The 17,873-nt window shown below is 38.6% G+C and overlaps 1 protein-coding gene across 3 annotated transcripts in view; it reads left to right on the top strand.

Annotated features, from left to right (window-relative positions):
- tnksa (tankyrase, TRF1-interacting ankyrin-related ADP-ribose polymerase a) overlaps positions 1 to 17,873 on the top strand; it is an 81,692-nt gene that overhangs the window by 43,940 nt on the left and 19,879 nt on the right. For all 3 annotated transcript variants that reach the window (XM_062434040.1, XM_062434041.1, XM_062434039.1), the window contains exons 7-15: positions 6,090 to 6,184; positions 7,297 to 7,363; positions 7,839 to 8,025; positions 11,058 to 11,179; positions 11,267 to 11,358; positions 11,527 to 11,605; positions 13,073 to 13,244; positions 13,720 to 13,799; positions 17,627 to 17,772. In XM_062434040.1, the coding sequence (XP_062290024.1) occupies positions 6,090 to 6,184; positions 7,297 to 7,363; positions 7,839 to 8,025; positions 11,058 to 11,179; positions 11,267 to 11,358; positions 11,527 to 11,605; positions 13,073 to 13,244; positions 13,720 to 13,799; positions 17,627 to 17,772 (1,040 nt within the window). The remainder of the gene's footprint in view (positions 1 to 6,089; positions 6,185 to 7,296; positions 7,364 to 7,838; positions 8,026 to 11,057; positions 11,180 to 11,266; positions 11,359 to 11,526; positions 11,606 to 13,072; positions 13,245 to 13,719; positions 13,800 to 17,626; positions 17,773 to 17,873) is intronic.

The raw sequence follows: 17,873 nt of genomic DNA, 5'->3' as shown, positions 1-17,873 counted from the left end.
TTAGCGCGTCTACCTGCAGCGCTGACCCGAGGACTAAGGCAGCTGAAACAGTGGAACACAAGTTACAGAGATGTTACGCTCATTTTTTGAATATACAAGTGACACAATTATACTCATGTTCTTCTTTTGAAACATGTTAGCTGACAACTAATCACAATTATTTCACATTTAACAGTAAATGAGCCTTTTTTTAATCTCAGCTTCAAAGCTAATACCATGAAGAGGAAAGCCTTTTTGATTTAGTGACGGCGGAAAGGTGCTTAATCGGTTAACTGAATCTTTCATTTAATAATCTACATCATCAGTCTTTTAGATCAAAATCTCTCTTCTATACAGACCTCAGTATGTAATTTTGCTGACTTAACTCCATAAAATAAGACTTAATTGAGATATCTGTAGGAGTCAGAAGGATGTAAGAGATTAATGAACACTTTGAGGGACAATGTCTAGTTTCAAGTTTGTGCTAAGGTTATATACAGTATGAATATTGGTGTATTGTCAGTAAACATACTATATTCGAGGAATGCATGTCTCAACTCTAAATTGAAGCACAGTTTGTGAAGAGTGTTTTTTTTGTCGTATCTGAAACGGATTTTCAAACCCATGCTGCAGATCGCATACTGCACCTGTTTTCTACACCCACAGTGTGTAAAAGATGTATTTTCATATTCACTTCAAGCACAGACAGTTTCATTTCATCCTGTGTCTTTTAAGATTTGTTCGTCCTTTCACTGCAAAAAATTATCATTTAATTAACATGTATTTTTGACTTGTTTAAAGATATTAAGCCTTGGTGAAAAAAAGCCATCTCCAATTTAAAGCTGCTCCTGGATTTAATTTGAATGCTCTATCATTTCTGGCAGAATATTTTCTCAATTTAAGACGTTTTTGTTTGCAGCATGTGTTGCTGTAATTCATCCAAATGCTGAATTTATTGAGTTATAGGATGAATGGCAGACTGATGGATCCTATATGGCAACGTTAAGGAATTCACACACACGCACACACACGCACACACACACACACAAATACGCCAAACAAAATGGTCTAAATGTGGCCGTTCACCCTCCCAGATAGATCACGTCTCATTGCTATGGCAACTGCTGACAGTTAGCAGTCACCGTTGTCATGGGAACAGCTTGACAGGCTTGTAAAGAGAAAAGGAAGCCTGAGAGAGAAACGTAGGGTGCAAGAGATGTTAAAGGAAAAAAATGGTAAGACATAACAAAGCAGGAACCAACACAGAAGCAGATTGGACAGTCAGTGTTTTTTAATCAAAATGTGTGATTGATATTTTTGATACCAAATAAGGCAAATTTGATGAAGGTTGTAATGTGACAAGGATGTTTACATTATTTTGATGTTGTGGCTACAATTCAGATATATAGAGTTTATATAGAGGGCTATATTTCAATAAGAAAAAATGCTAGCAATGAAAACCAGAAAGATTGATTAGTATTTTCCATCTTAGCCTGACATGCTGTCTGCTTCCCGCCTTGCTTCCTGCCGCCTTCATTTTCCTCCCATGGTTCTCTCCTTCATCTCCTTCCCTTACTCCGCTCCTGACTGCCTTCACCTCACAGAAAAGCTTTTAGATGATTAAAAACTACGAAGTGGGGTTTTTTAATTGCTATTGTTCACTCTCAGTCTGCCAGTGAAAGGGCCGATTGGGTGTATTTGAAATACAGTCTGCTAGGTTTTTCACTTTAGGGCTTTATGGAGCAAAATATTTAACAGTGGAAGGACACAAGCACACACAAAAAATCTGGATTTTACTTTTCAACAGTTGTTCCCAAAAACGATTTAAAAAAAAAAGCTTTTTATAAGGAAATGCAGCCCAACAAATCCAAATAATGTAGTATTTAACACCATGAGCAAGCAAAAAAAAACTTTAAAGAAAACTTTATTCACAGGAAAAATAACCTTGTCACTTTCATTCTCCTCTGTCCATACACATACATAAACATATATATTATTAATATTTATCATATGTCATATGATGCTATTTCTGAGTTAAATGACATCCTGAAATGTGGTGATTATGCCACAAGCTTGAAAATAAAAGCAGTGAAAAACTGAGAAAAAACAGCCTAGGGCTCAAAGAGTGTTAGACTGAATGCTCTCCACTCTCTGTGTGTTAAAAATACATATACTGGTGGAAGTGTGAATATTATACGGAATTGTCATTTCAGGCAATTGTGTAAACGATCCTGATACGACCTCAACCCGGCACAGAGAGAAATATTGTGCTTTATGTAAAAGCAGCCACGTTTAAAGAGTCTAGTTTTATGTGCTGCTGCTGTGCTTGTTGGCTCTCTTGAAAGAGCATTTATTCTTTTTTTTTCCCATTTCTGCCATTTTGAAGGGTCAGTGTGTGGCTTTGACTGTAGAGAAACATAATGATAAAGAACGCTTCATCTTTGCTTCATAAAATTCAGAGCCCAAGAAAATCTGCTGCTGCTACTGCAGGGGGAAAAAACAGCTGTAATGGGCAGCTTTTGGATGTGGAATGGGTCAGATAGATGCTAAATAGGTGACGCCTCTGATTATTTGCACTATTGGCTTATAGCTACTGAGGGGGTCAGAGGGTTCATGATGAAAGTTTCAGCTGGAGCTTATTTTTTTATAATGTTATTTTAAATAATCTTCACTGTGCAGAATCTAATACAAGACCTGCATAGGCAATGACAGTGTTTATGTCTCTCTGTCATTCACGCACGCAAGCACGCACACGCACAAATATGCATGTACCCATTCCTCTCACAGGGTTGACAGATTGAAGAGGTGGAGCTTAAACTACCCTGCCTGACCCTGGCAACGACATTATGGTGATGAAACAGTACATGCACGTGCGTGTGTGTGTGTGTGTTTGTGTGTGAGGCCTAGAGGCCTAGCTGATGACTCACTGGTAGCTTTAAGATGTACTGAGTTTAACGCTTTGCACACTTGTGTTTTTTCAACACGCGGTTTGCAACAACAGCAAGTGCACAGGCTCACACAGGACACATACACGCACAGAAAGACGCTACATTTAAAATGAGGATGATGACTAACTGTGTACCATGTCCTGCTCCTTCCAAAAGCTGCTGTCACATCCTGTAAATACAAGTGTGCCATCTGTCCTGCCGGCTCTGCCACGCTACTGCTGCTGTTGCTGCTGCTTCTCAGCCTTACAGCTGAGTGAGCAGCAGAGATCACCAAAGATTATCTGTTGTTCAAGATCTCTACAAAACTTCAGTTAACGCTGGGCAGAAGCTGGGCTGAAAGCTGCTAAATGGTGCTAAATTTCCTCCATTGCCTGATAAAAAACCCTGTTGTTCCAACCACTGTAGTCCTGTATGACTTAAGTTAAACTTATTTTGTCTTTGATAAGTGAGTTACAGTAGCATTTTGTCCATGTAGCCTTTTGAGACCATGCTGCATGACCAAATGAGCAGCCATTTCTTTCATTTGTTTCCTGAAAAACTCCCATGTCATCTTATTTTTACCTTTTTATAATTTATGGCTAGACGTTAGCTAAGCTTCACTATGAGTACTACGAGTTTTGTAACCAATTTATTATTTTTTTATTCATTTTAAATCTTGCCATGGTTTTGCATCATGGCTTATGAAATAATGTAGTAGTCTGGCTTTTTAATGAGGACATTTTCTCTGTCAGTGACCCGTGAATGACCTCTTTAGGAGTCTTCTTAGCAGCAAAACAAGAACAAAACCAGGATCACTGTTGTATAAACTGCAGTCTTAGTCTCTGTTTGCTGCACTGTAGCATTTCTGAATGCTGCCATCATCGTGTGATTTCTGTGCTGTTTTTTGTTGTCATTTTCCTTTTTTATTTTGTTTTTGTCGTTGTTTTATTTTTTATGTTTTTTGGCAAACATTGTTAGCAGTTGACATCCCAAAAAATGCTGGTAAGTTGTTTGCTTACAGCTGGCTTGCTCAGCTCAGATTGCTGCACTGTTTTGGGGTTTGAGCCTGTGTGTTGGATGGAGATCATGCCGCTGTTTTGTGGTTAGATGTGCGCCACTGTGCCGCTGTCACACCACCACCATCCGAGTCCTGCTGACACAAGTCACAACTCCTGGTTGCCTACTTCAAGCATCTTCCCTTCACCCACTACTTTATCCCACCCCCCACCCCCACTCCCCCCCAACTGCCCCACCACCCACACCTGAGACATACTCTGCTTGCTGGCTTCCCTCATGACTTCTTCTTTCAGAGCATTATGCGTTTGTCAGCAGAATCACTTGTGCTGCTATGAGACTGTATGCATGATGAGGTGCAATGTTTTCACTTTCTGAAAGGTTCATCTCTAAAAGGACTCTTCAATTTGCATTTGTATGTAAACAAAAATGTTTTTTTTATTTATTTTTTTAATCCAAACTTTAATGTTTACTGTTTCAGACAAATGCTGATGTTTATGAGGGAAACACAAAGTATAAGTAGACAGGCCAAAGTTCTTTTAATGGGTTGGTTCACCCAAATTACAAGAAGGCGTACAGTTTTTTACCACTAGTGCTATCTAGCCATGGAGATCATTTTTATTTTAAGGGCTCTGGTTTCCATCTCTGAGATCTCTGCCACCACAAGATTGGATTTTCTTTGTTGTACTCCAAGCATTGAAAAATGACATCTAAAAAATGTAACAGCTGGGTCACCCCAGTGGCAGAGGGGTTGGCACACATCCGGCTGGGGACGAATTGTTACATGACATTCCCCATCTCTCTTACCTCGTTTCCTCGTTAAATGCCCCCTCCTAAAAAAAAGAATCAGCACCGACGCCTCTTTCCAGAAACAATGTCAAGGACACTCTGGATAATTCACAGACTGAAATGTAAAGTTTTCTACTGATAGTTGAAAAGTTGTAAGTGGCTTGATATCACTGGAAGAAATTGGGGATTCTTTTTTATTTTTTAGAATTTGGATGAATTGACCCTTTAATCTGGGAATCTTCAACTAGGGCTGGGCAATATATCGATATTATATTGATATTGTGACATGAGACGATTGGATTGGATATTGTATTATCACGATATTGCATAAGTGTTAATTTTTCCTAGTTTTAAAGGCGGCATTACAGTAAAGTGATGTAATATTTTCTGAATATACCATACTGTTCTAGCTGTTCTATATTTACCTTTACCCACTTACTCATTATATCCCCGCAATATTGTTGCGATATTGATATTGAGGAATCATGGTAAAAAATATTGGGATATTTGATTTTGTATATGTCGCCCAGCCCTATCTTAAGCCATTTTTTTTTTGTCAAAGTGTAATTTCAAAGGGTTTGATTCACAGAAATGTTATTTTGAAGGTGAATAATTACATTAACAGACTCCTGTTCATATATGACCCAGACAGTCGAATAGCATGTGTGAAAAGGAACTCTGCCACCCGTGTATGCAACTTATTTCAAGTTAGCTCAGTTTGTACTTTGTGAGGTTCATTTATATCTGCCTGCTGCATGCTGCATATTTAATCCCAGTTCTATTCACAGTTTAATCTCTAGTACATCCAGTGTTGTAAAAATCCATTTTATATCATGGCTTTGAGGCAGGTTTTTCAATACCTGTTCCTGTAACAAGTTCAATTTGACTGAATAATGGGAGCATTCTCGCTGCCATAACATTTCTCCAGCAGTCTTGGTATCACTCCAGCTTTGAAAGAGAATGTACTTTGCTCAGAGCATATAGAGGAAACACTGCATGGAGAGCTGAAGCCATCTCATCTCATCTTAAAACATTCAGAACTGCAGCTTTTCATCAGTTTCTTGGAGGAAATATAGTCAGGCTTTGTCACTGTAGAATGAGTCAGTGGAGGGAAAGCACATTCCTCCCTGCAAAGTCTGAAAGCGTTCACAGATCTGACTGCTCAGTGAAGACAATCCTGAATGTGAAATTTGTATACTGGACTGATGATAATGAAATCATGATGATAAACTGTCACGCTACAGCAAAGACATGGGCTAACATTTACATTATATTTTTGTCCCTTTTTTCTTCACTTTCACCCTGCCTCTTCTTTTCTCCTCTCCTCTTGCACCTACTGTCCCTCTTCGTCTCCATCTGTGTCTCTTCATGTCTCTCCAGTCCACTCCGCTCCACCTGGCAGCAGGATACAACAGGGTGAGGATAGTTCAGCTGTTACTACAACACGGCGCAGATGTTCATGCCAAGGACAAGGGGTACGTACAAGTAACTAAGTAAAATAAAAACAAGAACAAATGTAGAAGATGTAAAAATTTTAATTTTAGGAGAATTACACTATCTGATATTGTGGTGGTGCTGCACTGCCACCAACCTCACATAGCTTTGGAGATGAGTGTTTTCAAGTAGACTGTCCATCACGGAGACAGCAATAAGAGTCCTTTCTACACCTGATTGGCTCTCAGTGGCTCTTTTCTGATTTTCATACAGAAAAACCTTTCTAATAATTGTGTCATATTTCCCTACGTTATTTAGAGACACATGACCAATTAAAAGGATATGTTATCATTATTATCAACATAAAGTGTCTTAATAAGGTTTTGGGCCTTGGCATTGATTCTGCACTCTCTGAACTCTACTGGAGGGATGAACCCCATTCTTCCAAAAGATACTCCCTAATTGGTGTTTTGATGTTGTTGGTGGAGAGCGCTGTCTAATGCTTCTGTCCAAAATCTCCCTGAGGTGTTAAATGATGTCTTTCCCATAGATATAAATGCAGATGTCACTTCAGTCACAGTTCTTATTCTAACAGCAGCCAGCTGAGCAGCCTTTGTGACTGAAGCTCCTGCCATCCATGCCCGAACAATGAACCCTCTTTCAAAGTCACTTAGATCTTTTCCTCTTTCCGTCTTGCTGAATCAGAATCAACTGGGTTCGCTCAGCATTTTCATACACGCCACAGAACATCATTAGATGTTAATTACTTAATTATATGAACGCGGTGCACCTGAGTTGAAGCATCTGCATTCGTTTATGTTTCTCCACTCATTTATTCAAGCTTTTCCTTTAATTTGTCTGTATCAAAAATGCTTTCTCAATAAATGTGAAGCATGTGTAGCTTTTATATTATGGACCAATCACTCTAAGTTCATAAGATTTTGGCTGGTAAATATTCACCTAAATGTGCCAAACTGGAAAAAGGTCACATTAAATTGAGTTTCATTTTGCATTTTTCTTAGTGAAAAACTAAGACATAACTCAAAACATAAACATGCAATGGAGACATAAAGAGTTTTAAATTCTGTCTTTGAATTCCTGAACTTTATATTAATTGCTAATTAAGATTTTGTTGTGTGTTTGATCCTTCCAGTGGTCTGGTGCCTCTACATAATGCCTGCTCCTATGGACACTATGAAGTCACTGAGCTGCTGCTGAAGGTAGCACACACACACACACACACACACACACACACACACACACACACACGCACGCACAGATCCCGAGCTGACAGCAGATATTTTGGAGATGGGGACCTCACTAAAGCTTTACAATACCATCTGTGAGGTGAGGCAACATGAGCCTTTAGCCTGTCCTTCCAAAAGCAAAACACATTATCTGGTCCAGCTCAATAGTTACTGAGGCAGGGACACTGCCTCTCAGTTAACATGATTACATTTTTGCTATCTTGAATACTAATAACTCAAATGGAAATTGGATCACAACAGACCTAAATTTAACTGCTTTGTTGTTTTTATTCAATTAAAAACCAGACTGATATGTAACAGCCGCACACCCGTCACTGTTTGTAGTGATCTGCTGCTGAATTCCCTTTAAAATGATCCAACATGAAAAGAAACTCTTGTTCTCTTTCTCCCCTGTTTATCCTGATCCGCCCGTGTTGTTTTCTTCCAGCACGGAGCCTGTGTGAATGCCATGGATCTCTGGCAGTTCACCCCACTCCATGAAGCGGCGTCTAAAAACCGAGTGGAGGTCTGCTCTCTGCTGCTGAGCCACGGGGCCGACCCAACCCTGCTCAACTGCCACAGCAAGAGCTCTGTGGACATGGCGCCCACTCCGGAGCTGAAGGAGAGACTCACATGTGAGTGCGGCACTTCATTTACATAAACTGCAGCTGCATTGTGTCTCCCGAATGAGTCATGGTGCTGAATTAATGAATAGGTTGTTTTTAGGAAGGGTGTATTTATACCAATCATGTTTGGAGCAGTTGATCCGAACTTAGCGGAGACACTTGAAAATGTGAGTCTCAGTCCCTCTGACAACAGAAGGGTTGTTTTGTGGAGCAGAAAACAAGGGATTATGGGTATGAAGAGACACAGATGCGAACATCTGATAGCCGGCAATTCGACATGCTTGGAAAGCTGAGCAGAACAAATGAAGACTTGACTGATGCTCTTATTTAGCTGTGTTTTTTTCATGTGTGCTAACATGAATGAAACATCACAGGCAAAGAGTGAAGGCATATCTGTCATCTAAAATAACGGTTTAAAAGTGGAAGAGAAGAGTTTTGTTTCTTTATCTTCCAAAATATCTAACCTTCAAAAAACATCAAAAAATCTAAAAAGTGTGAAATTAGTTGTTTGATCAGAAGTCATTTGACAGTAATTCGTGGCAACTGAGCAGGTGATTCTGATACTTTGAAGTCCATTTCTGAAGTACAGATGTCGGGAGATATTTTCTGCTTATTTTCACTTGTCAAATTATTTTTTTTCTATTGCAGCAAATCTTACACGAGCCTTCAGAATCTCAGCTAGTTAGTTCGTAGGTTAAACTCAGCTAGCAAAACACTTCTCCAAAGTAAAAATTATAAACAGACTGGAGGAAACCTGATAATTGAGCAACATTAATGAGCTAACAAACATAAGGATACAGTACACACAACCTTTACTGCAACACTCTCTCTAATTAAAAAGAGAACCTGATGCTGTGAATATCTAAATGTCCAGTCCTCCAATATAACAAGATGCAGTGGATTCTAGAAAATCTATGCAGACATGTACTCTCACATGAAAGTAGAGTTCCTCAGCAAAACCAAATCTATCATCTCCTCTGAGTTAGTCACCTTTACAGTTCCTGCCTTTGAATTCAATTCATACAGTAGCTCATTCACAGAGTTGCCCCAGCTTTACTTCAAGATGCGAGGATCACGGCCTTCAGCTGAACAACTGTGCTTCACGCTTTATTTTGATCTCAAGGTGATTCAGGTTTGGTCAACATGTGTATCACAATAACTTGTCACAATATATTCACTACAACTTATAATGCTTTTATTTTCTTTGTTGTGAACATCTGTGTAGTCATACCTTCGCAAATACAGTCCAACTGCCACGCGTGTTGCTTCATCTTCGTAATGAATCAGATCAAAGCAAAACTCAAATGCTACATGAATCATAAGCCATTGTGAGTTAATGCACAAATGCAGGACAATAACACTTCTGATGGGTTTTTTTTGGTGAGGGTGTCTTCTAGTCTCAGTGGGACATTTGCTGCAGTAACATTATTACTTACAGGAATTCAAAACTAAATGTGAAGATTTTTTAGACTTAATTGCCGTTTATTTGTGAATACACTGTATACTTCAACTTCTAGTTTAGAGATTGGCCTCTAGCTGGTGACACCAAGTTCCTACCTAATTGGACAAGAACCTTTAGGGTGTATTTCTGTGTGTGTTTACTTCAGATTATTTTCTGTGTCACAGCCTCTTTCTTTTCCTTGAGGAGTTCTTTGACTAGAAGAGACTGTTAAAAATACCTTACATGCTTTTATTGAACCTGTGATACCCTGATACTGAGCCTCCTATTGCAGGAGATAGTCTGCTGATGAAATACAGATACTTGCAGAAATCCAGGAAATAAAACTATGATCATAACAGTGTGTTTGTTGGCTGTGCAGCGGCTGATTGTCAGATCTCAGATGCCAGAGCGTCATTTAAGGCAGTTATGGGGAGAATTTTTCAGTAAAGATTAAATTGCAAAAGCATTACTATAATAACAGCTGACAACAAGACTTTCGACGGAAAATTCAAATTTGTTAGCTCAAGCATGTTTTAAGGTGCTTAAAGTTTACTTTCATACTGTTTTGACACAAAAGTAGCGTAAGTGTAAGGTCAGTCTAACATCTAGTAGAGATACTTGGTAGTAATGTAGAATATAGGCAGTTTATAAAATATGCAAAACCATCTTTAAGTTTCTCATTATCCTTGTGAGCTGTTCTGGGATATTTAAGATTTTAGTTAAATTATTTACACATGTATTTAATTGAGGCACCAAGACAAACCTTAAAGTCTCAGTGCATTTATGTGTAAATTATTTGTATTTTTTTTCTGGTTTTATAATATTGTTGGGTTTGTTTTTTCAACTATTTGACATTTTAATAAGTAAAACCTTGTGAAATGGAAAAATACTCTTCAGTTGAGTCCACAATACACTTTTAAACTGTAATGAGGGCTCAAAAGTAGATATTTCTTCATTTAAAGATTGTCAAAAGATCAAAAGTTTTGGGAGCCATCGTCGTGGACTAAAAAGGATGAAAAATGACTTCATAAACAATAAAACTGCTGTCGCCACCTCTGTTTCCCATTCATCAGCTGTTATTACGGTTTCGATTCTCTCTCTTGACCACGTTCCCTTGAATATGTGACTGCTGTGTGGTGCTGTTTCCATTAGATTAAATGTCTGATTAGAAATGCATGAAAGCTTTCGCTCAGTCAGTAGAGAGACTTGAACAGATTCCTTTTTTATTCAGCCTGAAATGTTTCAGAAGCAAAATAGTTTGTTGTTTGTAATTTTCAGTCCCCGGGGGATAATCACTTGTTTCCGCTTCAATTCCAGCACACACGCTGTTACTACAACAGACTGCTTGATATGTTATTAGCTCTCCGATATAAACTTTGAAGTAATCTCTCTGAAGTATTGGTATGCTGTAGGGTCATTGCAACTAAAAGAGTATATTGTTGTGGTCGGATTTGAAAATTGTTACTCCGGTTTTTCATTTAGATACTTTTGCAGCCTTCTGGTTTAGAGGAGGAAATTTCAGATTAATTCAAAATTGCACTGTGGTCAAACTGAAACTATTGTTGTTAACGCCTCTGATATGTCGTGTGTGTGTTTCCAGATGAGTTTAAGGGCCACTCCTTGCTTCAGGCTGCTCGAGAAGCTGACATGGCCAAGGCTAAGAAGACCCTCGCATTGGAGATCATCAACTTCAAACACCCTCACACACACGAGACTGCGCTGGTAAGACACACACATATAGTACTGCACACACTGGTTTTTTTTCTACACTGATGTACAGATACTAAGACAATGATATGTGTGTGTTAGCATTGTGCAGTAGCATCGCCGCACCCCAAGAGGAAACAGGTGACGGAGCTGCTGCTGAGGAAAGGCGCCAACGTCAATGAGAAGAATAAAGAGTGAGTTCTGTTTCCGTCTGCTCATAACCACCAAGATAGAGAATTATTCATATTTTTTCAACTGTGCACAGTCAATGAAAGAATTCAACATACCAAGGTTATTAAAGGCTGACCCCAGTGTATTAAATACAGACCCTCGCCTCCTTCTTTTCCCTCGTCTCTCTGTAGTTTCATGACTCCTCTCCATGTGGCAGCAGAGCGGGCTCATAATGACATAATGGAGGTGCTACAGAAACACGGGGCCAAGGTAAACCACAGTATTTTTCACATGCAGTTAGCCATTCATCATTTTCTGCATCATCCATGTCTGCCCCATCCTTGTATCCATCCAATTATTTCTCTCTTTTGCTTTACTTCCACCTGAATCTTTTGTAAATGATGTGAATATGTTTTTTTATATTCTATCCCATCTATAAGCCTCTCTGTTTATTCATCCGTCTGCTTATCTTCACGTGCATAAATGAATTTTATAAATATATTTTGCTGTTTGGTGGTCATTTGTCATTCCAACAAATGTGAAGTGATGACATTTTCAATGTCACTTCAGCCTCCACTTCGGTCTGACATTCAAAAAAATCACTGCAGAGTTTTACACATTAACAGAAGGTTACACCAGAATGCAATGCAGTGAAAAAAAGGAAGATTTTTTTCAGTAGAAGTGGTGACTCATTGTACTTTTTTGACTGAAGAAATGTGTCTTCTTGCTTTTCTGTGCTTTTGCTATTGATATTGACACATCATATTTACTCTTAAATTGCTACCTAAATAAGAAGTCATTCACGTGACAGATTTCTGTAGCTAATGTCCTCTCAAACTGTAACCACAACAAACCCAATATGTCCCAATTATATTTTATATACTACACAAATACAAGAATATCAGACATATCTACATTTTTCTCAACAGTTTTTATATCAGTTGCAATCCCTTTCCATATTTTTGGTTGTATGGGTCGCTGTACTGTAGGTTAAATGTAAAGTCATCATCTGGATCTCTTCATGGCAATATGCAATTTTTATATGACTTTTGCGTCATGGTGATGAAGTACATTGATTCAGGTACTTCAAGTGTTTCATGTATTTAAATTGCCAGCAAGCCAAAAACCAGTATTTCCATCTGGCAGCAAAAAACCTAAACAGAACAATTAGACTTGACAATGTTCAGCTGAATAGCTAAACTAACTAACCATTTCTGCAGTATGTAAGAAATAAACAACATTCAGGATCATGTTTGACTGAGTGTGGTTATAAATTTCTTTACATGCATTTCTTGTGAGGTACTTATTTATTGTCTTACAGTGTTGCGTTATTGTCTTATTATATAGAGATGATGTGGTTGAATCTTTTAAAAAGATGTATAAGGAAATAAATTATGTATTTTTTCAACTGAAATGTCAGATCTTTGATGATCAGTATCATCTATCAGAACTCCATCCAGGTGGTACTTAATTACAGGCTGACAAAACTCTTACCTGAATCAGATTTAGATGAAGCTAGATGAGTCAAAGTGGGTTCAGCAGATAAGTAAATCACAGCATTTCATCAAAATTAATCCTAGATTGTCACTGTGTGCCACAAATTGATAAAATGAAGAAAGAAAAAACACAGTTTGAAGAATGCTAGTTTAAAGGTGGATTGGTGGAGTGGTTTAGGGGACACATGTAGCCACTGAAGGTCTTTGCAAGAATCATAATATAAAGGTGTTTTTTTTGCAGGTGAATGCCTTGGACACGCTGGGTCAGACAGCGTTGCATCGTGCTGCGCTGGCAGGCCACCTTCAGACCTGCAGGCTGTTGCTAGGATACGGGGCTGACGCCTCACTGGTGTCACTGCAGGGCTTCACTGCTGCTCAAATGGGAAATGAAGCTGTACAGCAAATACTCAATGGTATGCCATCTTTTGTGTGTGTGTGGGTGTGGATGGGGAGGGGGTGGTGTTTTTGTGGTTGCTATGCACTAGCAACAATGAGATTAACTGGAATTGTTTTCTGAAGGTCAGTATTGATAGTTTGAGAGTGAAGGCGCGGATTAGTAAATAGCTTTTAAGGCAGAGAGTTCGACTCATTGGTTCAGTGGAAGAGGAAACAGCACATTACCTCACTGCAATATCACCAGATAACGGCTGAACAATTTCATCAAAAATTTGCTTACTTAAATGTACCTTTATTGTAATTTTCAAAGGAATGTCGGTAAACTGATGACATCTAGCCAAGAATTCAACCAACAGCTCAGTGTCTTTAACAAAATACATTCACTCTCTTCACCTCAACCCTTTTGCAGATGATACATTTACTTAAGTGATCATTTGTAGCGTATAAAAATGTTTATCCAGCACGTTCATTCTCCAACATTCTTCTCTGCAGAGAACGTCCCAGTGAGAAACTCAGACGTGGACTACAGACTTCTGGAAGCTGCTAAAGCCGGAGACCTGGACACAGTCAAGGTAGTTTGTTTTGTCACTTTTTGTAACTCACACTTGGAAAGATTTTCGCAGGGTTAGGTAGGTCATGCTTCATTCTTTTAATTCCAAATTCTCAATAATTTTGGATGCATTGCAGGTTGTTAATGTCTAGATTGGATATAATTTTTTACCATTCACTGTTCTGCCTGTGTGATGCCAACTCTATGTAGACAGACATTTAAGAGACCGGGACATCCTGGTGGTCTAGTGGTTAAGACGCTTATCATATAACACAATGCTCCTGATCCTGGTTGAGGGCCTTTTGTTTCAAGTCATACTGTTTCCTGTCTACCTTTGAAAACTGTCTCAAAAAGTCAAACACTAACATAAAAGGGGAAAAAAGAACGTATACAGACTGCTAGTACCAAAGTGCCATTAAAGTGTTTGAGTAATAAATGTATTGATTGATTAGACTGTTAGAGTGTTTTCAGTCATTGTGGTTGCTAAGACAATCCAGATACATTAATATACAGCTGAAACCTTAAATAAATGTTGTCTCTACCTTTAAAGTAATCAGTCCTTAAAGGAAAGGTTCACATTTTTTCAAGTCTGTCTTAAAACAATACTCATACGCACGTATGTACATTGAAAGAACTGTTGGTCGCTTAAATTATTTCTCTTTCTAGATAAATATAAATAGAGTACAGATGCATCACTTCCATTAATTAAAGCAGCGATACACTACAGATAATGCTAAACTAGTTTAACACCTGTATAAGGTAAGTTTGACAGTGACTCATTGAAATGTTGACTCAGATAATCTTTGTGTGAGAGAGACGAATGTCTGCAGAGCTTTTCTTTTTAAATGAAGTTGGAACAAAACACCCTGACCTTTATGATTGTTCTTGTTGCTCTTATAGAGTCCCGGTCGTCGCGTTTTTTGTTAAATGTCAGGTGGATGCTGTTCGCTATTAATCAAATGTTTTTTGGTCATTTCTTTATATAGTTGCCCATGTTGCTTCCAGTCAAAATCACAAACCTCTTTGATTGTCAAAGGCCACGTTTGGCATCTTATAAGATTTCCTGTTTATTCCACTGTAACACTCAGTATGATCACAGTTGTCCCCTGCAGCTCACTGGGCAGCGCAGGGCACCGCCACTTATTTGAACCGGGCCCACTCATGTTAAAAATGTAGGCGCTCATGATACACTGTAATATGCTTTGGATAATACCACCCACCAGATGTCAGGACCTGGTAAGCATTTGACAGAAGTATTTGGTTTTGAGTGAAACAGGCTGTAATAGGGTTGTCCAGATGAAGAACCTCGGTCAGCATCTGAAGTGTAATGTTTTGGCAGGCTGGCAGGAGATTGGAGCGCAACAGATGATGAGCTCTGGTCTGACTTTCTGTCAGTCTCTTTTTACCTGATGCACGGAGACAAACACATATAACAGATCATGGTCACTTTTGGGGACATTACATAAACTTATATTCATTTGCTGGAGACCTAGCCTAACCATAACCATAATTACTACTTACCTAACATTAACTCTTGCCCTAACCTTAATCACTAACCCAAAAATCATTTTTTCCCCAATTGGGGTCATACATTTTATCCCCAGTTGGACAAATCCCAAATGAATTGGCCCTAAGACTGAAATTCATCCCCAAGTGTAGGCTTTGACAGAACACGCATACACACATACACACATACACACATGCACCGGGGTTAACAGTCTGGCTGAACTACTGATTGACGGTTAAATAACACTTTGCACCAGTCCTGGGCTGAGTCCTGTCATCTGTTCAAATGTCGAGGAGGTTCACACTGAACTGTTCGCACTGACTATTAGAAAGATGATCACTCTAGGCGACAGGCCAAAGTTAGACACTGATTCTGTCTCTAGAGAACATCTTGTACTTCATTTGAAGCATTAATTTGAAATACACATCACTGTAGGTGCTCCACAGTAGAAGCTACAGATGCTTTTACTGTATTTTGAAACATTATCAAAAAACTGACAATTACATGTAGTTTGTATGAGATGTCTGTTACTTAGTGCAGAGATTGAGCATATTATTTACTGGGTAATTTTTAATATGATTCATCCCTTCACCTATGATTTATAATGACATAATAAGATGTAAACTACTGTCTCTATAAGGTTTGCTGTTAAAATAGACTTCTCCTCAGGACTCCCATTGGTTATTATAGATATTGATGTTAGATTTCTGTCTGATTGCACTCACCCAGACAGGTAGGAAAAAGTCTTGTATCTAAATTCTAGAATCCCCTTTACTCAGCACATTCACACATTTGTACACTGTAAATACCCAGCCAGGCACAGAGTGCTCAGAAATAGTAAATTGTGTCAGCTGGGCATGAATATATAAGCAGAATATTACTTTTTCAGTTGTACTTGTCCCACTATATTGATGTAAGATTCAAAAACTCCAGAGCAAACTAAAATTGATCCTTAAATGCTCCCTGTGTTATCCAGATTGTCTATACTTACATTGTTCCTGCTGTTTGATTTGTGTGAAGTATTTACAAAATTCAACCTGGAACAAGATACAGTTTTTTTTTTCTTTTTTAAGAAGTATCTCTCCCAGGACACACAGCTTTTATAAATGGCAGCGACACTGCCTCGTTGGCAGCTGAAGTGAGGGGTAATGGCCTCAGATTGACGAATAAGTCTGCCAACGGGATGTTACATTTTTATTTCCTGTGGAGTAGGATCCTGCAAGCGGTGGGAGGAAACTATAAACCGAATTTCCCACCATGTCACCGCTTAGTGCTGAACTGATGTGTAATAGGGTCTGAAATAACGGCAAAGCAGACAAGTATTTCTTTGATTTTGTGTTAACAGCAGCCACCCCCAGTTAAGCAGGCATGTATTTTTTACTAAGCTAAGCTAATAATTTCAATATTGATGCTGTTACTCTCTCAAAAATCATCTTTTCACACATTTCATTACACTGACATACTCAGCTCTTTTTTCTATGTTTTGTTTCTTTTTCTCTCAGAAGTCCTGCTTGCCTTGTTTGATGTTAGATTTGGTTTGGTGGCTATGTTGTTTTTTTAGGGAATACAAAACAATGATGTAAGTGTGTGGATGTAGTTATAGCTGGTCTGTATAATCTAAAGCAGATTTTAAAAGGTTTTTATTGCTCTATAAAGTTACGTCAGTATTCGTTAACCAACACATCTTATTTACACAGCTCTACACAGTTTGTTTTTACTGGAAACTTGCAGCAAGCTGGCAAAGAAAGCTACACAGAATCCAATTAGCTATAACATAAGTTTTTTTCTGGTACATTTCAAATAATTCACATGATTAAAAATACTCAAAAATGGTGTAATTAAGGACTACAGTCACAACAGTGAACTGTCCTGCCAAGAAACAAAAACTAAACATGAAATATTCAAGGCAGAGCAGAGAAATGTGTGTTGCATGTAGATTATTTTCCCCAGTTATCTGAGAGAAATGGTGTGTTTGGATTCCTTCCAGATGATGGAAGGAAGTCACTTTTTCTTCCTCTCTTAGTTCCCAGATCCTGGTCATATATCATGAAAATGTTTTATATTATTGAGCTTCAACATTTAAAAAAAACAAGTCATATTCTGTCATATTCACTCAGTGAAAAAGCTCCTCAGACAATCAACATCAAATCTGTCTTAAGACAAAAACTCATCAAAGCTCAATGATTGAAAGAAAATGAATCATAATTGAAATTACTACATGACAGGGTATGAAGCCGCAGGTCATACATTTATCTCTTCGTGCCTCTCTGATAGATCGGGGCAACAGCAGATTTTGATTAGAAACTTTCTCTCTTTTTGTCTCCTTGTCTGTTTCTCTGCAGTCTTTGTGTACGGCTCAGAATGTGAATTGTAGAGACCTGGAGGGGCGACACTCCACTCCCCTTCACTTTGCTGCTGGCTACAACAGAGTTGCGGTGGTGGAGTACCTGCTGCACCATGGGGCCGACGTGCACGCCAAGGACAAAGGGTGCGACACCGATAGAAAAACGTATAGAACAAACATTTAGATTAGAAAGGCAGTTACAATAGGTTATAATGTGTAATAACTTCTGATGTAATCATTCCTGA

The sequence above is a fragment of the Scomber scombrus genome, chromosome 15 (assembly GCF_963691925.1).
Source record: "Scomber scombrus chromosome 15, fScoSco1.1, whole genome shotgun sequence".
NCBI classification, from domain to species: Eukaryota; Metazoa; Chordata; class Actinopteri; order Scombriformes; family Scombridae; genus Scomber; species Scomber scombrus.
Note: the sequence above shows the minus strand (reverse complement) of the source record. Positions and strands in the feature narration are given on the sequence as shown.